Source organism: Homarus americanus, unplaced genomic scaffold, assembly GCF_018991925.1.
Source record: "Homarus americanus isolate GMGI-L3 unplaced genomic scaffold, GMGI_Hamer_2.0 scaffold57980, whole genome shotgun sequence".
NCBI lineage: Eukaryota > Metazoa > Arthropoda > Malacostraca > Decapoda > Nephropidae > Homarus > Homarus americanus.
In genome coordinates, this window is record NW_024716703.1 from 19,526,159 (window position 1) to 19,550,322 (window position 24,164).

At 36.8% G+C, this 24,164-nt stretch overlaps 1 protein-coding gene across 2 annotated transcripts in view; it reads right to left on the reverse strand.

Annotated features, from left to right (window-relative positions):
• The window catches only part of LOC121858322 (protein zwilch homolog), a 33,901-nt gene that overhangs the window by 4,904 nt on the left and 4,833 nt on the right, over positions 1–24,164 (reverse strand). Inside the window, exons 3-14 of one of the 2 annotated variants that reach the window (XM_042354682.1) lie at positions 20,235–20,346; positions 19,967–20,111; positions 18,990–19,089; positions 16,347–16,493; positions 13,121–13,261; positions 12,652–12,832; positions 9,054–9,173; positions 6,165–6,268; positions 4,547–4,679; positions 4,176–4,348; positions 3,428–3,519; positions 2,360–2,475 (exon numbers count right to left, since the gene is read on the reverse strand). In XM_042354682.1, coding sequence (XP_042210616.1) covers positions 2,360–2,475; positions 3,428–3,519; positions 4,176–4,348; positions 4,547–4,679; positions 6,165–6,268; positions 9,054–9,173; positions 12,652–12,832; positions 13,121–13,261; positions 16,347–16,493; positions 18,990–19,089; positions 19,967–20,111; positions 20,235–20,346 — 1,564 coding nt within the window. Of the gene's footprint in view, positions 1–2,359; positions 2,476–3,427; positions 3,520–4,175; positions 4,349–4,546; positions 4,680–6,164; positions 6,269–9,053; positions 9,174–12,651; positions 12,833–13,120; positions 13,262–16,346; positions 16,494–18,989; positions 19,090–19,966; positions 20,115–20,234; positions 20,347–24,164 lie in introns of both variants that reach the window. The other variant, XM_042354681.1, reaches the window with a different exon arrangement.

A 24,164-nucleotide genomic window follows, 5' to 3' on the forward strand; every position in this document is an offset into this window, starting at 1 on the left:
GAGCGTATGAGGTCGGAAAACGAGACAAACGTAGTATGGGCCGCCAAAGGGCTCAAAATGGCTGTGAAAGACTGGGAGTAAGATGACAGACTCAAAGGTGCTTTACTGAAAGCAGATATTGATTGGGTCTTCAATCCATCCACTGCCCTGTATATAGGGTGGAGTATGGGAAAGACAGATTCGCACAGTACAAAGGGTCTTTCAAGCAATTGTGGGCTCACAAGTTTTAGACAATGAACGTTTACAAATACTGTTTTGTGAAGTGGAGGCCATAATTAATAAAAGGCGAATCATCCCAATGTCACACTCCAAATAAACCAAAGGCGCACACCTGCTGATCTTTTGCACCTAGGTAAAGGGTAGTCTCCCTTTCGGTGGACAGTCAATAGGTGAATCACATCACAAAAGGTGGAAGCATGTCCAATACCTTGCAGATCAATCTTTGAAGCGTTGGCTGAAGGAGTACCTTCCTTAACTCAGAACTCGACAAGGGCATTTCAGACCACGGTGCAACTTCCGCCCTGGTGTCCTAATCATTATAGCAGAAGCAAATAGTCCACGCAACCAATGGCACCTTGGCCGAGTGAGGAAAGTCAAGGTTTGCGAGGATGGGCTTGTACAACAAGCAGTGGTTACAACAGCAATGTCCACGATGCTGTGACCTGTAACTAAGTTATGCTTGTTGGAGGAAGCAATGAAAGGGGCTGACATGGTCAACCAAGAAAAGGACTTGAGTGCCCACACACGAAGACAGTGAGGTCCAAACGTTAAAGGACCGAGATGTCCTAAGGAAATGACCAGTACTACCGGCCTGAGGGCAGTGTAGTCACAAGAACGTGACAGTAATATAATTTATTCATTTGTTCTGAAAACTGTGTACAGTGTTTATTCATGTTTTTATTTAAAAAATATAGTTTTTCACTTGCTTCTGGGGATCAATTAATTCTTTATACAGTAAGATGTCAGATATCCGGAATGCATGGGGAATTGAGTGAGCCGGATAATCGTTTTTCCAGATGCTTGAGAGCTACTCTCATAAATACACATCTCAAACTCAAGAACGTCATCATAGTAAATATTATAAAAGGAATAAAAGGATACAGTAAATATATTATAAAAGGATAAAAGGACATGGTAAATATATTATAAAAGGGCTGTACAGTACTCACTCATTATGTAGCACTGCAATGGTGTGTGTAATCCTGTTGTACAGTAGCAGAAGCGGTTACTTGTTAAGCTTGACTAAATATAGTTACAGTACTCACTGAATTCACTACTCTTTTTTTGGGCTGTTAAGTTCCTTAAACACTAAAGTTCCTTAATATTACACTTAAAACTAGATTTTCTTCACTAAGGGAACTGGCGTGGGAGGTTGTCCTGGTCCTCCTCACACATGCTGGATGGCTGACGTGAAGATAGCGGTTACACTGGTACAAATATTCAAGTGAGCAGAACTGTAATGGCGGCGCCCAGCGTGTTTGGCCAACATGGAGGATGCACACGGCACCTCTTGTGGCCAGAAATGGAACCACGGGCGAAGTGGTGACAAATTCAAACCGATTTTCTTGATATTTGAAATGTGATTAGACATTACTTACTGGAAATTAACCCCAACAAAAATAATGCCGGTTGCTTGAGAGTTCTGGATATATGAGGTTATACTGTACCACTGTTTAAATGGAATTTATTGATTAGGTTTACAAACACATTTTCATAAACTGGGGGCTGCCTGTACTTCAGTATGTCACATACACCAAAGTAAAAAAATATCTGCAAAATTCTCAGAAGCACTCTTGCCCAGCATTTAGTAAAAAAAATCTTGACCTCTGACCCTGCGAGTTAAAAAAACAAACGAAATTTAACCCCTTGTGTATGGGGGTTTCTCTCTGCTGAGTAAAATCTTTTGGCATTAGCCAAATAAAATATTAAAAGTGGCCTCCCCGTAGTGAAGAGGTTAATGGTACTGATGATCCATATAAAGTCTTCAAATGACCTATCCAAAATTGTACATGTACTGTACTGTACTAGTACAATGATGATAATAATGATGATGATACAGTTGTTGTACTAGCAGGTTAAAATCAACAAGCAGATACACAGTTATAAGTAACAATACACCTCTCATCATCTTGTATACAGTAATTGTAAAAATATTTTATAATGTAAAGATTTTTGTTTTACCAAAAATTAACCTAACACTAATTCCCTTAGAAAGTGACTCTTACCTGCGATCTTTCTTGTTTATGATTTCCTTGATTTCCTACACAAATGGTAGAGAATTAATAATTATATGCCATAGAAAATTTAAGAATGTGTAAATTGGAAGAATATACTGTACAGTAGTTAAAGCCCCACTAACCAGCAACAGTGGAAGACAGCTGAATAAGAGGAGTGTGGGATATATGGCATATTAGGGTCTTGGTGAAGTCCCCCTGGCTGCTGCAGAGGCTCAACTCCCATGTACTAGCCTTCTTGCTGCAACATAAACATCATTACAAGTAAAATTACAATGGTATAGTAATTATAGAACAAGAAAAGAACACTGCCAGAGCTGTATGTAACATTAAACTGGACATATTCACAAATACTGTATAAAGTACAGGGTACTTGCAATGTGTAGAAATTATTAATGAATATAGATCTTCATGTGGTAAGGTATCCAAAGTAGGCAACAGAAGTTGTACAGTATGTAACAAAAAATAAAATTCTATTGATTTATTTATATATTTTTGGTTGTTCTTTGTTATAAGATATCTGCAACAAACAACTGTGTTATTGGAATATGAGATTTACTGTAAGTGTCAACAGTCTTGGCCAGATGATCCAATAATTATAAATTTTACAGGGGTGACCAAGATAGGGCTTCCTCTTCTGCTGCTTATTTGAACCTGTCAAAACATAAGTTCTATGTATTTGGCCAGAAGCAGAAGAGCTCTTGAAAGACAAAGTGGATATTTTGCAGTAAAACACAGGATAGCAGGGAGACCTTATCAGTAAACACACAAGACAGCAACTCTCTCTTGTTTAAAAAAAAAAAAAAAAAATTGGTTTGGGAAAATATTATAAATACTCACTGGCATCATTTCCTCTGTGAGCTCCTGATATGGGTTGTAAACTTACAAATGTTGGAAGCCATGTCTATTAAAAGTTATGGTCCAACTTAATGTCTCAGAATGGTTTAAATCATCAATGTAAGGGTGGAAATTGTTTGGGGGACCATTGTACTGTAATTCTAAAGTTGTACAAATACAAACCTGCAAAATAGCAGAACAGCTATGTGCCCCTGGCGTCAGTATTCTAAAAATGATCTGGGTTTGACTTTCATAAATTACTCTCTGATCTTGATTAAGATGAGGGATGAGAAAATTATTACAGAATGAATGAATAGATGAAAAAAAGAGGTATAACAATGTATACTCAGTCTCACCTGTTAAGTAACTGATGAACAGTTAAAGTTTCAAGTTTGAAGGAGAATGAGTATAGTGAACTTGGCTCTTCTTTCTTCATTTTATTCAGCACCTACAGAATGAATGATTAATTAATTTACTTATTTGAAGCAAAATTTAAGTGAAAGTCAAAAATTAATATGATACTTAAACACATGCGTCTCTTGCCCTATGAACAAACTGGAGAGAATGCAACAATCTTCCATTTACCCCATACATTTTCAGTACTCTTTTATTCACTATATCAAATACTTTTTTCTAAATCCATAAATGCCAAAAATTTATTCTTCCACTGATCTAGAAACTCTTTACTCAAGTTCTTTAATGTATACACTTACTCCAAACGTCTTCTTTTTATAAACCCACACAGCCCTTATTAAACCCTCAGTTTTGCTACAATGCTATTATTGATAACTCTTCCATACACTTCCCCAGTAAACTCAAGACTTACTTCTCTATCACTGTACAGTATTGGATTCACAGTAATAATCTTTATGACATGAAAAGGGAGGTCAGGAATATAAAGAGTAGGAAAACAGAGGGCAATTATGAAAATAATAGTCAAATCTGGATTGAATACAATTATGCATAGAACTGTAACTCGTGACAGTGCAAGAATGGGTGATTCGCCATACTCTGCACACAAGACTAAGCCTTTTATTATAAAATCTATAACTGTACAGTGATTGAGAAACTGGAAATATTATCAATGCACATAAAATAACCAACCTGAGCGGTGAACTGAGTGAGAGATGCCTGGGGCAGCATTAAGTACATACGCAAAGCCACAGCAACTTGCAAGGCTACGTGAAGTCTCTCTAACTGAGCCACTATCATCTCAGGTGATGTCTCACAATTACTGACAAACCATGAAAGCTGTTCACCAGTTGCTAGTTCACCAGCTAAAGGGGAATGACAAATAATATTGCATATCAGAACATAAAATTCTTGATTCACTAATGATTATTATCCAAGTCAATGAAGACACTTTTTATCAATTAGGTTTGAATAGTGGGGCTCAAATACCTAAAAAAAAAAAAAAAAGATGCAGTAACAATGAGTTTTCAGCATGATCTGTGACAACTTAATGGAGAACATACCTTGGAAGATATTGATATAATCCCTCTTGATCTTCTCACAGCCCATTTCAATAAGCATGTGCAAAGGCGTAAGATCAGATAGCTCCGGCAAACCTTCTTGTCCTCGCATCAAATTGCGTGACAAGCTGCCAACCTAAACAAGGTTATTAGTGTCAATATTAGTAGTTGAAATACTAATATACTGTAAGAACATTATTTGTATCTATAAAAAGCAAGTGTCTTATTTCTAAATAGGATTACACATACAAAAACCTCCTTCATCATTACAACAATCTTAGGTCTCCACTTCTTTGACCATTCACATACCTTCTTTGCCAACTTCCTTACTAAGACTACAGTATGAGTAAAATCTATAGCCCTAAACCAACAATTTTTGGTACGTACGAGGTCTGTCCAAAAAGAAACCAAACTTTTTAAAAAACAAATTTAGTGCTTTACTTACAACTTAATCAGACTTGTCTCCTTCAAAGTACTCCCCTCCACTGTTGATACACCGCTCCCAACGTTTTTTCCAGTTCTGGAACGCGTCCTGGAATGCGTTTTGAGGGATGGTGCGCAGGTCTAGTAGCGAATTTTCTTCTAGCTCTTCTATCGTCTGAAGTCAGCAACCTTTCAGGGTGAATTTCAACTTTGGGAACAAAAAAAAAAGTCCGCAGGGGCCAAATCCGGAGAGTAGGGCGGCTGGGGGATGATAGTCGCCTCGTGCTTCACCAAAAAGTCATGGATAGGGAGCGACGAGTGGGCAGGTGCATTGTCATGGTGCAGCATCCAGGTCTTGTTTGTCCACGCTTTAGGCCTCTTCCTTCACAGTGCCTCCCTCAAACGCTTCAGGACCTCCAAGTAAAACTCTTTATTGACTGTCTGACCACGTGGAACAAACTCATGATGAATGACGCCTTTCCAATAAAAAAGGACGATCAACATCACCTCCACATTTGAGCGACTCTGACGTCCAGCTTTGGGATCGTCTTCGGTGGATGTTTTTCCCCTTTTGAAACGATGGTACCACACGTGACATTGCATACGGCTCAAACAATCCTCCCCATAAGCCTGTTGCAACATTTGAAAAGTCTCCTTAAAAGTTTTTCCCAATTTGAAACAGAATATCACGCAAACACGTTGCTCTTCAAGATCCTTCATTGTTCAACTTGCAACAAATTGCCAAGTGCACTAAACACAAGTTCACTCTAGCGCGTGTAGCTCGATGACTAATTGACGTGGCGTGATGCGGCTAGTGTTAGACTAAAGGTCAAGGTCACCGCTACACAGCGCTCCCATCACGAGCACACTGCGCCAGCTTGTTGGCGCGCTATTTAAAAAGTTCTTTTTCTTTTTGGACAGACCTCGTATATACTTGATTGTAACTTTTGATGTTTTAACATTCATCTCTCTAATTCTAAAGGAAAGTTATTGCTTCCCTTTGAAATATTTAACCAGTCTAATAAGACTGCTGGTGGAAGCTTGTTGGAGTTTCTGAGTTTTAGGACAGTAATATGTACTGAGACCATATTGTTGGAGATGAAATTCCTTACTAAAACACATGAAAAACTAAATCAAGATAAAGATTACACTATCACAAGTTACTCAAACACAAAGTATCCAGCACCAACATCCTTACCTGTGTGTTGTTGCGAACATGTATCTGAGGGCGCACCTCCCCAGAGGCCACAGCCTCAAACACCAAGAGTAAACTCTCCTTTAGTTCTTGGTAGGACTCACATCCTGCCCAAAATTAACAAAATTAGTCACAAATATTGGATTAACATATGGACCAGTAAATTACATGAAGCATCTTCTTTATTATTAGATACTGTCACCCATATGAACAATAACAAAGACAGTTATCAGTACGATGACAATGCCATAAATAAACTTAAAATTATCACATTATCAAAAATATCCCAATTAAATTCCTAAGATACTTCAATCAATACTATATACTCATTCAGCTACACAAATGGAAATTACATGGCAAATGTAAAAATACTATATTTATGTTTAAGCTTATCATATTTTAGAAAATAAAAAACCCACCAGGGCCCTTGTGATAAAAAAACAACTCGAGATATGCTTGTGATGATATACAAATGCCCGCACTTGGCAATCATCAGTGTACGAGTACAGTACAGAACAGTCTTGTGATAATGATGTTTACCTGCTGAAGGGAAACTAATAGCCAGAAAATCTAATGAGGTAATACTATGTAAACAAAGAATCCTAATACATTTTTTATGTTTTACAATGGACACTTTTTCATTGCAGTAAAAAAAAATTTTTTTTTTAAGTTTAAAATATATTAATAAGGTCTTGTAGAGACCATCTAAAAGCTATTACAGACTTACATTGCTCTATAAATAATACGATCAACGTAAAATATTAAGACCTGAAGCACGAAATCATTTTTCATGGCCAAAGGAACTAAATGAGTGATCTTCAAAATACACCATAGCCAAGCATTTCTGGGCAGAACCAACCACTGCCATGAAGAAGGTAATGTCCATCAGCAGGATGACACTATCCATTAATATTTTGCTCCATGCTAGATAATTAGCAGACATCTCACCCACCCAAACCTGGATTCAATGGTTGTCTCAAGAGACCATTGAAGATTCAGGTCAAGTCTTCAACCCTCATAATGCATATAATTTTGCAACAACCAAATGGAATACAGTGCCCCAACACCATCAATGGAGGGAGGCAGAGAATCCAGGTCACTCATGTCATCCTCCCACTACAGTATATACTTGACACCCCTTAGAAGTGGCAGGCTCTTGCTGAGGGTCACCTTTCAGAAGTACATCTCATGGATCACTCATGTGGACCCATGGATCATAAAAGTTGAGAAAAAAAAAAAACTTAAAAAGGTAACCTTGGCAAGGATATCTCGGTTTACTTTTTGCTGAATCCTACATTATTAGGATACACAAGTGAGGAGTATGGAAGGATGGCAGGGTGCAAATGCACTACAGGAGGGTTTAAATAAACTGCAGGAGTGGTCAGAGAGATGGCAAATGAAATTCAACACCAGCAAGTGCAGCGTACTTAATATTGGTAGAATAAATACTGTCAACGTATACAGCCTTAACAACATCAACCTAGAAAGGTCGGCTTGTGAAAGAGACTTAGGGGTACTTGTAAGCCCGGACCTACGGCCTAGAAAACAGTGCGTTAATGTTCGAAATATGGCAAACAGAGTATTGGGTTTTATATCCAGAAGTGTAAGTAATAAGGGTGCAGAGGTCTTATTGCAACTATATCTTGCGCTAGTCAGACCGCACCTCGATTATGCGGTTCAGTTCTTGTGCCTTTATTATAGAATGGATATCAATTCACTGGAGTCGGTGCAGCGAAGAATGACAAAAATGATTCCCGGACTTAGAAACCTTCCATATCAAGATAGGTTAAAGAAACTAAACTTGCATTCCCTAGAAAGACGAAGAGTGCGGGGAGATATGATAGAAGTATTTAAATGAGTGAAAGGAATCAATAAAGGCGATATAGATAAAGTTCTTATAATATCCGAGCAGGATAGGACTCGTAGCAACGGATTTAAGTTGGATAAGTTTAGGTTTAGGAGGGCGATAGGAAGGAACTGGTTCACAAATAGGGTGGTGGACGAGTGGAACAAGCTTAGCAACTTTGTAGTAAGTGCTGGAATGCTGGAGAGTTTTAAAAGAAGGCTAGATTGATTCATGGATGATAGAGAGTGGTAGTAACTATCGACAGGAGCTGCCATGCACAGGCCAACCGGCCTATTGCTGACTCCTTATTTCCTTATGTTCTTATGTTAAATCAATATATCGGCACTTGTACCCCCACATATGCAATAAGGCTTTAAGTCTTATAAGCAGAAAGTGACCCAAAGACCAATATGTCCTGTGGGCTGCTACCATTAGTGTCCCCCCTTAATATGAAGGAGGGAAAAATTTGAATTGGCTTCAAAGTACTATCAAAATGCTAACCAAAATATTTAGCAATAAGCCAGGTCTTACAAATTTTGGGGGGAATGTAAAAAGTTGACATTTGAGAGTTTAGAGATAAATGTTTAATTTGCTAGTAAAAATGGTCTTGGATTATTATTTATAATATCATTCATGATGGACTTCATATCCTATCCAAATACTCCACTCGAAACAATCTTCATAACAGTCATTGGACATCCAAATGAACAACTTATGTGCTGGCAACAGGTCTCAAATCACAACAGTAAGTTGTTCCAGCATAATGAATCCCAATGCCAATATTTATCTCACCTCAGTATCACAAAATGATAATATAATGTTCCAACTTAGTATGTCACTTCTGAGAATGAACTAGCTTTAGATAAAAAAAACTGAGAGAAATAACATCCATTATATAAAACTATTGTGTATTAATAAATGACAAATGAATTACTGTACTGTGTGTATATACAAAAACCAAATATAGTACTGTTGTACAGGTACTGCAAATATAATAAATAAATAAAATACTGATGATTAAATACTTGATCCATTCCCCAACCTACTCATAAAAACAGTCCACAGAAGGTCAGTAAAGTCCATGTTCTGTCGACGGTTGAATGACTTGCTCTCAATCATCAAGTCAAATTCAGACCCTCTATGCTCCTCTTTCTTTATTCGCTGACCTGCACATATATACAAAGATATGGTAAGTAATATCCACTGTAGATTTAACAGACATACACACAAAAAAGTTATTTTTGTTCTTTTTCAGGTGAGGGAATCATAACAAATTAAAGATGGAAGAGAAATTAACACTAGAGGAAAGAGTTGGTTTATTAAATTATTCATGTACAGTCAGAAGCTACACAGATCAGTTGCAAAAGAATTTAATCAATAACACCCATATTTTGCAACTGATCAGTATAGCTTCTGACTCTGTACATGAATATTAAACCAACTCTTTCCTCTATTGTTAATTTCTCTTCCAGCTTCATTAATTTGTTATGATTCCCTCACCTGAAAAAAAAGACCTAAGAGTCCAAGCTTAAAAATGAAGATTATAATACAGTACAGCACTATAAATAGTTTTTATTATTGACCCTTAATATAACTTTAGTCAATAGCTACAGTTCTAATAATTAGATATTTGTATGTTTTTGATGCCGTATTTCTGCAATTTCTAGTTCAGTGATTCTTAAATTTTTACTTTGTGCCTTTCTACAAGTTAACCTCTGACCTCCCGCACCTCCCTTCAAGTTGACTTCTGCCCCCCTTCACCTCCTGACAAGTTGACGTCTGACCCCCCTGTAATAGCCTCTATCAATATATAGACAGTAGTATTTACTGTAAATAAATGTGGGCTATTTACAATTATTCACTATAATTTACACTACCCAAATTAACTAGATAATTAGCAACGTCCTTCTCACATACTGGTTGACATTCCCATGTCCTCCACATACCTCTGATTTGCACAGTACATCACCAAGTGCCCAGTCCTCAGTGGAATTAACCCCTATACCTCACTCACAACAGATGTGTTAAAGGAGCTCTGTAAATTACCTATACAGTGGTCCCTCGGTTAACGAACACAATCCGTTCCACCAGGTTGTTCATTAACCGAAAAATTCGTTAACCGAAACCATTGTTTCAATGGGTTTTTGGGTAATTGGTTCCAGCTCACCGAAAATTGCCTAAATTCAACAAAAATGGTAGAAAAGTTCACTTACTTTGAGGTGTGTATGTAGAAGGCTCCTGGATGATGATGATGGGAATTAGAATGGGGGTGGAGGAGAAGGAAGAAGAGAAGGCATTGGGGTGGAAGAGAAGTCACCCCATGGCACCATTTCACCCATAAAATTTTAGTTCTCTTGGTGTATTTCAAGATTATTTTCTTTAAATCAACACTGCACTGCATTATATATTGTCAATATGTAAAATATATTTCAAAATGATCAATAATTTGCTTGGAAACACAGAAAAAAAGCATTTAGTTGAAGAGAGTCTCAAGCAAGATGTTACCTCCACTGAAAACAGAGAGAGACTAACACCTGTTTGCTGTGTTAAGAGGCTGGATGCCGCGCATTAAACTAGTCACTTTACCTTCAATTATGTTCAATAATTGTTAAAATGACTAAAAAATTGAATATTAAACTTATAAAATTATTGAATAGTATAAACTTCTTGATATTTACTAAAATAGTAAGGAATTTAAGCCCTAGAACCGATTAATGTAATAGTGGACTAATAATAAAGCTGGTTGACCGGCCAGTGCAAGCGAAAACATGTTGAGGTCGGTTCGTAAGAAATTCGTTAACCGAATTTTTGTTCGTTAACCGAATTTAAGAATCTTATGGGAGGCAGTTCGTTAACCGAAATTTCGTTAACCGAGGCGTTCGTTAACCGAGGGACCACTGTATTCTCTCAAAAAAGGACAGTTGCTTAATCTTGTTTAATTTGTCATTAACCCTTATGCCACAGGCAATGTAAGACTCGCCGTACTGTTGTGGCTGGTGTGCATGTGATCCCATACGTGCACAGTGGCCACAACCTCGCTGAGGGGGTGGCTGGCAGGGTGGGAAGGGGAAGTGAACACCATTGTCTGTATCACTGTCCTCACCGCTGGCCGCCTCAACAAAGTCGACCTCATCTGCGTCTGTTTCCTCCCCATCACTGTCTTTACCACCCAATACTATATCAATGCCACTCAAATCAAACAACTCTTGATGAACAGCACTACTGTTGAGGGTGTGGAGGAGTGAGGCGGCTCACTAGACATTGAAGGATGTACAGTCGGCCACAAGATAAGTATACACCTACGGTTCGTGATTGAGACAAAATATCTGGTAACACTGTCCTGAACAGAACAGACAAAATTACAAAATGACCTGTAATTTATGTTTTATTCCTACATATATGTTATAAATACATTTGTTGTGAATGTCTTACTAATGTCTTGTGTTTATATAACAAGTAATATATTGTATCCAATGGTAGTAAACTTGTTGCCGAATGGGATTGCAGTTATCGTACAGCTCCCTCCTCCTCCCCCACTTTTTCTCTTACCCTACTTTTTTTTTACTGATGTTTGGATTAGCAAAGAAAGGAAGAGGAGTAAATTGAAGAAAAAAGAAGAGGAAACAGAAAATAGTTAGAGATAAAAGGTGGGGGGAGCTGAGTTTCATGATGCGCCTGGATGCGCAGTGTTACCAGACCATTTTCGGACCTTACAGCTACAGTGTGTATACTTATTCCTGTGGCCGACTGTACATCCATCATGATAGCCTGTGGGTAACTGCACCACTAGACTTGAGACAAAGATTATGCGCAAGTTGAGTTACCAAGTAAATAAAAATCCTGCACAGATTGTGTTTGTGTGAACATTAAGTACAGTACTGTGAAACAACTACAGAGATTAGTGATAATAATCAAACTAAAACTATACAGTAACTAAAACAGTTACAAGGTACCAGCTGGAGGGAACACCGACTAGTACAGGGTTATTAACTGATGGGATTACCTGACATTCTACAACAAACTGATCTTTCACTTCCCTCACCTCTCTACAAATTGACCTCTGACCCCTTCACCTGCCTACAAGTTAACCCGTTCCTCCTTACCTCCTACAAGCTGATTTCTGACTCCCCCGATACAGTATTTAAGTATAATGACAATACAGTTCATTGTATTCATTTGGTTTGAAAGTAAAAATGAGTCACTGCAATCTACCCTGTACAACTTCATTTCATGTGACACATTACATAGCTGGCTGTAAGTGGAACACATAATTCTGTGTACAGTGAGAGAATAAAGTATCTTCCCAGCTTTGGCCCAAATATAATGAATCCTGGTGGATTATACTGGAAGCATTACTGAGACTGCATACGTGTGTCGAAGGGCTCAACTGTTCTGCATTGTATTTGTCAAAACCCCGGAAGATACTTCATTTCTCAATGTACATTAGTAGAGGCAACATAATTAATGTGAGGGATGGTACACGCTCATTTCTAATTCAATCTCAAAAATTATTGTGTCAGTGCACCTTTACATTAAGTTTAATTGGACCCTCACCCCCTAGGCCCCAGTTTAAGAATCACAGATCTAGAATATATGCTTTACAAAGTTCAACATATCAATAAAAAATTAACAGAAAATTCTAACCTTTTTCTCTAATGATGGCAAAAACCTTTTCTATGTCTTGGGCCATAGTGGTAGTTCCTTCTCTAATGAACCAAACCACCTCCCCTGACTTTAGGCCAGCAACAAACCCACGAAGCACATTTAACTCCTGAAATATCTGGTAAGCGGAACAGCGTGGATCACTGGATACTATCCTTAGACTCTGAAAATAGCATTACTCTATATAAACAAAGTTGGAGTATCTAGACTCAGCATCTATTAATTATCCTAGTGATATCTGGTAATGGATTATTCCCCCTGAAAAGGCCATTTCTAGAAAGGGTTGACATCAGGTGGTCTTAAAAAAATACGTCACTTATCTCCAACTGTAAATAATTCTTTATTGAACTCTAAAAGATATATCTCTCTTAAGTCAATAAGCATTACAAAACATGTCTAAAATTAGTAATCTATATATGTATTGTACAACAGAAGTAATTAATCAACTCACTGCTGTGGTACTGGCACTAGGTGCAGGGGGAGAAAGGATGGTGAGTGGTCTCTTCCAGTTGCAAATTAACTGCAAACTAGACGAGTTATTCTCCTCGACAGTGTTCAGTACATCAAATGTTGCCTCCACTGCACTCTCTACCTTGATTTGTTAAACAGTAAAAATGTCAGCTTTATGTCTTGCGCTCACACAATAAATGTGCGAGATGATGGGATGGGTGAGGTGGGGTTGGGTTTGAGTCAAGTGGAAGATGGGGTAGAGTAAATAGAAGTGGGTTACGAGGAGGGGAGGAGAGTGTAGAGAGAAATTAAAGAATTTGATTAAAGAAACACAGCCTGGTGTAAAGCCCACAGAACTCCAATAACCAGCACTCTCACTGTCCATGACATACTATTGAAAAATTATATACAGTATTTCCCAATATGAAAAGGACCACCATTACAATCTCCCGGTAAAATATAAATAATGAATAAATAATAAGATCATAAATGGATTCTGTCCAATGAAAGAACTCCTATTTTTCTTGGAGGGCAAAGGCCAAAATATTTCCCTCATATAATCAACAATTTCTCAAAAATATTTTTAGTGGGTGCCTACAAAAGATTTCTGGACAATGGGCATGCCCAGGCTACAATACCCCACATACTGTACGTATACAGGGAAATTTCCACCCCAAATTACCTAAGGATTATGCCTCCTTCAAAAAATTGGATAAGTTGTAGGAAATTTTGTTTCTTATCAGTTGTAAATATAACAGGAAAATTAAGATAAAAGGAATGCATCAACTCCATTTCTTCAAAAAAAATTCTTATTTCTATATTAGTGATGCAGTCAGCCCTCCACTGCTCCCTACAAAATCTACTCAAAGGGGACATTCAATTGTGACCTCACTGCATTGGGGGGAGGAGGAAGGGATAGGGTTCATGTAGATCATCAAAGGTGGCAACAAGAAGGAGGGTATAAACCATATATTTTCACACTGAATAATCAAATTATGCTTATATCTAATATATATACTATACTGTATAGTAGACTCGCAACTTAAGCGGGGGTTACGTTCCTGGGACCCCACGTAAAGCCAAAAACCGCGTAAAGTCAGAAACACTCCTAAAAATCCCCTAAATCGCCCTTAAATCACTATATATGCTGGTAGTAAAGACTCGGTGCCTTCTCCCTTAGCATGTTGCCGTCGATGGGGACACGTTTCTGGTTCATATCCTCCACCCAGATGTTTAATGCCTTCTCCACCTTCACTAGAGTTACATCTCTAACCTGGCTAGTCACCTTAGCAGTAAATGAGGCACTTGTAGACACGGCTTCACGAATTTGCCTCTCCCAACTCTTGATGGATCTCGCGCTTGATTCGTTCCACCCGTACCTCCGTGCCACAGCAGCGATTAACATGCCGCCTTTTATTAAGTCTAACATGACCACTATTTCTTCCCGGGTCATCACAGAGCGTTGTTTTTTCGCTGAAGGACCAGAGGCAGAAGTTGGCTTGTGTTTGGACATTATGAACGAGTATGAGAGAGGTTTAAATGCACTAAATTAACACACAAGAGAGGCAGCTGTTACTTCAACGATACACGCGCGGCAACTGAGACAGACAGAGGTGGCCAGGTGGGATGGCAGGGTGGTGCGTTTGGCGGGCTTGCGACCCATTTTGAGTTTTGAGTTTGAAACCGGAAATTATAACCTAACCCCCGGGGTAAGCCACGTATAGTTGAAAACGCATAAGAAAAATCCGCGTAAGTTGCAAGTCTACTGTACTTAAAATTAAATACAGCATTCAACATTTTTCATGAGTAGTTGATAATTTTTACCATCTCCTGAAATATCTAAGTAGCCTAACTTTTGAAAAAGGAAGTAATGGTGGGTATGGCTCAGCACTCTGAAGGAACCTCTCTTGTAACAGAAGATAAGCTAAGAGCATTTTTATCCAGCAAACAAATTAGAAAAGTATTAAATCCTAACTTTTTTATATTTGTGGCCCTTGGGTCAGGAAACTGGCATCCTTGACCTACCCGGTATATTTAATTATGATACACTGAAATTTATAAAGTTTTTAGGACTAGATTTCCTGGACCCTTATACTATACAAAGAATAGAAAATTTAAAAAAAGTCTGTCTCCAATACATATAATACTGTATTAGACATTTAGTTAACTGACACATTAGAAAAAAAAATACTTATCTTATATTTCAGCCCAATTATGTCAGGCCTAAAACATAAAGAAAAGACAAATATTCTGATAAGTTTAATGATATGAAGATCATCAAGTTTATATTTCCTAATATCTAGCCACACATGGCATACTCACATTGATGCAACACATATTGAAAGTTGTAGCCCCCTGATAACTCAGAATTTGATAACCCATAATTTGATACAACTGAGTATAGCAGTAAAATATTCCAATGTAAATTATTTTCAAATTATTTTTTACAGAACTTGCAATATTCTGAGATTTGATGACGCAATCTTGGAATGGTAAAACACGTGTGACCCACGCAGGATGTGTGGGAGACTGCCCGGTCAGCCACTCAATTATGTGTCAGTAGGCCTAGTGAGAGGATACCCACCCGCACTAAAAATTTTATCAGTATACATATACAGTACAGTAGTGTTTAAGTGAATACAAGGGATAATAACATTTAAAGTTGGTGTTGTAAGTCCTTACAATACAGAATTGTACTGTACTGTAGACTGTAGTGCAGTGGGCCCCCATCACCTCTGACACCTACCACATTTTACCATAAGCTTGAATTATCCTCATCCTTCACCTACAGTGCTGGTAAGTGTTAATTTTTGTGCAAGTGTTCTGATTCTGGTTGATTATTTGGGTAAAAAAAGTTGAGTATTGAGGTGGGATGAAAGACCAGGAGGAAAACGCCTTGATAAATCAGAATAATTCGAGCCCCGTGTACAGTATTCAGAGTTATTAAGGATTTACTGTCTTACAATGACAAAAACTCCAGAAGATAATAATTAAAAAATAAATAAATACCAATAGTAATCATCTTTTCACTTAAATCACTCATTCTGTTCCTGTGAAGTTCCTTTCTTACAAAATAAGCCAGCAAGTATGGAGACAAAATTAAGAAGACTACAGTATTAGCTGTGTGAAAACTTAAGATGGGTGTCCTTTATCATAGAAGATGCCATAATAAAGAGCCAACATGTATTTGTTATCAGTTTTATGATTTAAAATATTTGATGAGTTACCCTCTTTGTCGGGCCAATGGCTATGTGATGCATCTTGAGGTGATCCAAAGATGGTAAATTCTCACAACCTTGGTATGGGCCTGATGTCGTAACTATCGTGCGAGACATTCTACCTTCACTACGTTGTAATCCAATGAAGAGAGTTCCCTGAAAAGCGAAAAATTTGCTTTGAATAGGTAGGTAGATTTTCCTTCATAAATTACCATAGTGTATGTTCCAGTTGAATACATATCTCAATGGAATATCAAGGGAAAGAGAAAAAAAGGGGATATAGGATATGTTCAGGTACATATTATCCCATACTACTACCTAATCATCCAACCATATGTAGGTCTGGTGAGTGAAATGTAAATGGGACTTGGAATGAGATATACAGGTGTATTTGAGAAATGAAACTGAAATCTGTTATGTGTATGCAAGAAAAAGATGAATGAATAAGTCTTAAACATATTACAGTAGAACGTCAATATAACACATAACACGAGATGCGTTCCAAGAGAGGTCGCTTTAAACCGAATTTGCACTAAATCAAAGTGTTGTTTCAATGGAATTATTCAGTTTGGTACTTAGGAGAAACACAAAATACTAAAAAGACTGAGAGTCTACCCAGATGCACCTCAGCCCATCTCCTAGAATAAACAAAACATTGTTTTTTTTGTAGTATTATGTTGAAACAAACACTCATAAATCAACACAGCTAAAATTATGTGATGTGAAATGGTCTGTTTACTAGCATCAGCGGATGGGAAGGGGGGGGGGTGGTGGTGAGGTGATATGTTTGACGGTTGATGCCAAGGTTTAGTGCTTATTTATTTATCTGTCCTTAAGAGTGACTACGGTAAGTTTTTCTCTTAAAAAATGTCACAGAACTGACCTGGGAGAATATAATTAACGTTGCTGGAATTCTTATAAGATAATGATTAGTTTGATTTTAAACATGCTATAGTTCGCAAGAGACATACAAATTTTAGTTTAATTGGTAATTTTATTACAAAAGGCTAAAATTTTTATCTCTTGTGCAAAATATATGATGTCTGAATACAAATTATTCGCTGTCTTGCAAGGATTCCAGCAATGCATTTTATATCCTGCTAACTTTAGTCTGTGACATTTTATAAGATCAAAACTTAAAGCCTAAAAACCATGGTCACTCTTACAGGAAGTCCAGGAGAGTTGATTCATTATGACAGCTGGGCCTGAGTCAGACACCGGTTACCTAGGGGTATTTATTTATCTGTATATAGGGGGAGTTTATGTTTTTCTCTTATAAAATGTCACTGAACTGACCTGGGAAAATATTATTAGCATTGCTGGAATTCTTGCAAGATAGTGATTAATTTATATATAAACATGCTATAGTTTGCAATAGACATAAAAAATTTAGTACTTAATTAGTACAAATGACAAAAATTGGTATCTCTTTTGCAAAATATATGATGTCTACATTCAAATTATTCGTTGTCTTGCAAGGATTCCAACAATGCAGGTTGAATTCTCCTAATTTTAGTCTCTGATATTTTATAAGATATAAACTTTAAGCCTAAAACCACCAAACCCTGAATGAGAGGGGGGGGGAGTGACAATGACATGTTTGACAGTTGCCCGGAAGGTCTAATGAAGTATTTATTAGTTTATTTAAGTCCTTAAGATTGAGTTTTGGTTTTTTGCTTATAAAATGTCACAGAAGTAACCGGGGAAAATATAATTTACATTGCTGGAATTCTTATAAGATAGTGATTAATTTGAATATAATCATGCTATAGTTTGCACTAGACAAATTTGTTTTAATCATTTAGTACATTATTTTGAGTACATGTACAGTACAGCTTTGCCCTTAGGACAGTGTAGCGTGCCCAGAGAAACATTAGGCCATTAGGCGCGAAATTTTAAATATGATACGCCAGATTGACTCGCTAGATTGACTCGTGCAAAATAGGAAAGATTCGCTTTAAATAAAAATATTGTCCTTAATTGTGGGTGTCACTTTAAATCAATAATCTTAAATTGAATCACTTTAAATCAACGTTTTACTGTAAAACTCCATCCAATTAACAATACAGTACAATGCATCAAAAGTTAAATACTGTTGTCATCCTCTACCACAATACTGTACCATTGTTGAGCACAAGAGGTGAATATGGAGCCAATTATCTGAGAAAGAGTGTTGATTGTACAAGCTAAGTCTGCAAATACAAGGCGAAGTTGGTGATGGTTGTGATAAATAAGAATGAATGAAAACGATCTAAAAAGTAAAAAATAAAAACATTTTTCATTCTAAAAGCTCTTTCCCACACAGCATAGGCTGCTCCCCCATCATTCACTGCCATCCAATCTTTCTAAAAGGTATATCAGATGAGTATGTAATTGTGTTTCCCATCCACATCATGAATTAAAAGGTTTCCATCTGATTTACCTCTCACTTCATACAATCCAGATCACTCATAAGCAGTATGTCCATCACCATAAACCACTTGACAAAAAACTCTCACCCTTCATCCACTCAAATTAGAATTTAAGTGATATAAGGTCTAATTTCAGATTACTGGGTAACTACAAACATAGCATGGATAACATTACAGATTATTAAGTGTTCCATCATAAGATAGCAATAGATGTAGACAAATTAAAATTTTGCATAATTACCTGAGCATCTTTGCCATCACACACAACCCATAATGGCAAGTGCTCATCCGAGTTACCAGACATCTTGCTCAAGACCAAATTAAAGTTTGAAGCTATCAATCTGGAAATTAAACACATGTAATAAATGGTGCTTTGCACAATACATAATTCATAAAACCTGTAATGCAAAATTCCTGCATCAACAAATGGTCAACAAATGGTGACTTGAATTTTTCATATATATATATATATATATATATATATATATATATATATATATATATATATATATATATATATATATATATATATATATATATATATATATATATATATATATATATATATATATATATATATATATATATATATATATATATATATATATATATATATATATATATATATATATATATATATATATATATATATATATATATATATATATACTGTACAGTGGTTAAAAAATCCACAATGATTGGAAGATGCTGATATTTGTATTCAGTTTACCAAGTCACCTCACTTGTGCTGACATCTTCTAACCATTATCTAATATTAGGCACCCCAGCTGTCACCTGATGAACAATCTAATGCTAACTTAACCTAACCTATACCCCTGAGGTAGGTTTAAGGTGTTTAATTATCAGGTAAAATAAGTTGTGGTACCTAAGTTACCACAATGATTGAAAGATGCTAACACAGGTGAAGTGACCTGGTAAACTGAATGAAATTCAACAAGCATAGGCAAAGCAAGTATAGTCCCTTAACCAATCAGATCACAGCTTCTTCAGACTGTCAACCCATAAGGAGCTTTCTTCTTACACCACCAATACCATGTCACCAAAGGTTGGGGCAGAGACAATACCCAACAAAATGCCATCTGAGCCAGATTTGTAAGCTGAATACTCGAATTTCACTGTAACTTATTGTAATCAACAGAATGCAAAACTATAATTATTGTAAGCATTAGAATGCAAAACTATATCAAGATGACTTACCCTGCCTTTGTGCTACAAATAGGCATGTAGGAAAGCATCTTCTCTTTCTTCTTAGACAGTGGCAAAGACACAGTGAAGGGAAGGTCTGCTTCATCCCTGTATTGCACAAAGGAACACTTCAACGGAGATCCTGTTACGTCTAGATCTGCTGAAGGACATCAGAAGAAGAAAGAAGAAATGAATTCGTAAACCATTACAGAAGATTATTAAATAATTAAAAAAAGTGTTCATGCACTTTCCATATTTATTATGTATATTTATCACTAACCAATACTGTCACAACTGATTTTAGCTGGTGTCTGGCCATTAACTTGAAGACGGATGTTACTCTGTAATGAAGGCGAGTCCTCGAACTCAGTACTCCTCAGTCTTTTGCAATGCTGGGAAAAAAGAAAAACGTACATTCTGTTTAGACCGCTCATTAAGCATGTACAGTATTGTTGTACAGTATGGATATTGGGTGATACATTTGCTTTAATATATAGTTTAACATAAGTAATGCATTGTTTATTTATTTGGGTGTTATTAATTTCATGTTCGGTTACCAAATGTAGTAGGATCAAAATGCCACAGAGCTACACATACCCAGAGGCAGAACCAGGAATGTCAAAGGGGAGCGGGGGATGTCTAAGAAGTTGTGGGTGGGGGAACATGGCAAGCACAGCGAGCTCACCCAGCTTAAATATAACCAATATCATCAGCATTTGGAGGCCATTTCAAAGCCATGTGCACCTGATATTAGGAGATATTCTGAGGCCAATAGTAATAACTTTTTACAATACAAAAATGCCTGAGTACAATACTGCATTAAAGAAAAAGCCTTGGAATTTTCTGATGAAAAGGGAGGGTGGTCTGTACCCCCAGAATCACCTCCCCCCCTGAATCTGCCCCTGATACCAACCCTCCTGGGACATAACGAATTGCATGTAGCATTTCGGAAGTAATCGGATCAATCCTGGCAGATACTTTTTTGAGGTATACTGTACAGTATAAGTAGCAAGAATAAAGATTTTTGCCTCTTGCTCCTATAATACCTGTATTGTACAGTACAAGTCCAAAAATCAGGACTTCTTGGGGATTGGGTCGGTCCGGATTTTCGGATTTTCCGGATTCTCAGGCAGTACTTTTAAAATTCAAATTTAAGGAGGATTAAAGAAGAGATGAACAGGTACATTTTGATAGTTTATTCATTAGCAAATATAGCATGCTTCATTTATCAAAACGAGCAGTTTTAAAGTAAAAGCTGTGAATTCTAGAATTTTATTCTTTGCCTTTTTTATATCATAAATTGTAGACTTTCCAATGTCGAATGTTTCCATTAGAACAGTACTGCTCACACCACGTTCTAGTTTCTTAATTATTTCAAGTTTGTCACTCAATTTCAACGTGTTCTTCTTTCTCTTCACACAACGAATTTTATCTACTTTAGGAGCCATTATTATGGGCTTGTACAGTACTCTGTACAGTGGTCCCTCGGTTAACAAGCACAATCCGTTCCAGCAGGTTGCTCGTTAACCGAAAAACTTGTTAACCGAAACCATTGTTTCAATGGGTGTTTGGGTAATTGGTTCCAGCTCACCGAAAATTGCCTAAATTCAACAAAAAAGGTAGAAAAGTACACTTACTTTGAGGTGTGTATGTAGAAGGCTCCTGGATGATGATGATGGGAATTAGAATGGGGGTGGAGGAGAAGGAAGAAGAGAAGGCATTGGGGTGGAAGAGAAGTCACCCCATGGCGCCATTTCACCCATAAAATTTTAGCTCTCTTGGTGTAATTCAAGACTATTTTCTTTAAATCAACACTGCACTGCATTATATATTGTCAATATGTAAAATATATTTCAAAATGACCAATAATTTGCTTGGAAACACAGAAAAAAAGCGTTTAGTTGAAGAGTCTCAAGCAAGATGTTACCTCCACTGAAAACAGAGAGAGAATAACGCCTGTCTGGTGTGTTAACAGGCTGTATGGCATGCCAGAAACAAGTTTCTTTACCTTCAATTATGTTCAATAATTGTTAAAATGACTAAAAAAGTTAATATTAAACTTTTAAAATTATTGAATAGTATAAACTTCTTGATATTTACTAAAATAGTAAGGAATTTAAGCCCTAAAACCGATTACGGTACTGTATTGGCGGACTAATACTACAGCTGGTGGACCGCCAAATGCAAGCGAAAACATGTTGAAGTCGGCTCGTAAAAAACTCGTTAATCGAGGGATTGCTCGTTAACCGAAGTTAAGAATCTTATGGAAGGTAAATCGTTAACCAAAATCTCGTTAACCGAGGCGCTCGTTTACCGAGGGACCACTGTAAATGGAAAGAGTAGGACTCAAAATTACATACGTTGTCACAGTTTGATTGCTCGTTTTAAAGTGGCGACCGCGTGGTCGCTTGTTGTCGCTGTGCAGCTGTGGCGCTCACGCATGCGCACATACACACAAAAGCCAGCAAAAAAAAAAAAAGTCTGGATTCTCGGGTGGTCCGGATTTCTGGCATCCGGATTTTTGGACTTTTACTGTAATTAGCAAAATATTTCTATTCATCAATCAGCAACCAAGCACAAAGAAATTTGCAAAGTCTGTATTCTAGAAACCCCAAGTCCTTGAAGAAATTCTTATGGCTAAAAGGATCCAGCCTTATCAAGCATGAGTGAAACAATTCAACATGTATAAATATTCAATCAGCCAATAAATACAGTAAGGTGTTACAGTGTGCTGTATATAGTACTGTACAGGGTACAGTATATGAAAAATAATACTGTACTCTCCTAAACTTAAGAGAAAATATCATAAACAGCTGTGATACATTTATACACTAAAAAAATGCAGGTTATACAATAAAATATATATCATTAAAATATTTTGAATATATGAGCTCTGATACTGAAAAGGAACCTACCATACAGTATTTCATTCCTAAATCTAATAAGAAAGAACTCTTAAAAGGGGGTTACAAATGTGTAGCAAATAATGTACTAACAAGTTATAAATTTCTATTGTCTAACAAGTAGTGGGTGATATGTATAGAAATTATACACTCCACATACACCCACCAAAAGAAGTTCTGTTATGAACCATGAGATTCATGAACCTGTGAATCAGAGACCTCACACAATGCGCCTTCTATAGACCCAACAATGTGTGATGTCTCGGATTCACAGGTTCATGAGTCTCAGGGTTCATGGGTGGGAGAGTTTTTGGTGGGTGTACAGTCAACAGTAGAAGTTCATACCGAACCAACCTGCATGATATGAGGCGGGTGATCTGCTAACACTGTATGGGGAAGAGTTGACAAATAAGATATGCTTTACAATTTATGATAAAAAATTGCCTGAGAATACATTTCTTGTATATAACTTAATAGTATCAATATGTAAAATGTGGGAAAATAATGTTATTGAGATTTATATGACACTGCTTTATAATGAATGCGCCCTTAAGTACATAAGATACTTGTAGGAATCAGCACTAAAACTAATCACATATGTCAGGTTCCCTAGTTATGAATCATCCTGCAGCAATGTCAGATATTTCTCAATATTATTATTTTACATATAGATACAAATTAAATTGTACAGTATACAAGAAAATTATTCTTAGGCAATTTCCGATCATAAATCTTAAATAACTAGTCATGTAAGGCTTATCTGACAACTCTTCCTCATACAATGTTACCAGATTACCTGCCTCATATCATACAGGTTGGTTCGGTATGAACTTCTACTGTTGACTGTACATACTATTTGTATTATGCATAGTCCACACCACTTATAAGCCGCAGAGACTGGTGGCTTCAAAATTCCTAACCAGCAACTTTGCTGGATCCATTCCTCCCCCACCTCCCAAAATAAACAAATCATGCAATTAATTTACATCTTCATTCATACCTCCCAGGGTGTGGAATAGTTAAATTGTAATAAGGGATTATGTACATTAAGAGTGGGAAGTTAGTTGGTTAACAAAGACTTCTAGCAATCTATACAAACATAATTTAGTTTATCAGTATTTATAATACAAAACTACCTGAAGAAGAGCAAGGTTGTAAGCCAGAAACTTCTTCCTACCTAACAAAGATGAGAAGTGAGGAATTGTTTCTCAGATATATTAAGAGTCTGTATAATGTAATAAGCCATATTATAAACATTTTCTCATACAATTTAATAAATTTTCAAATTAAAATAAATGGGCAGATAA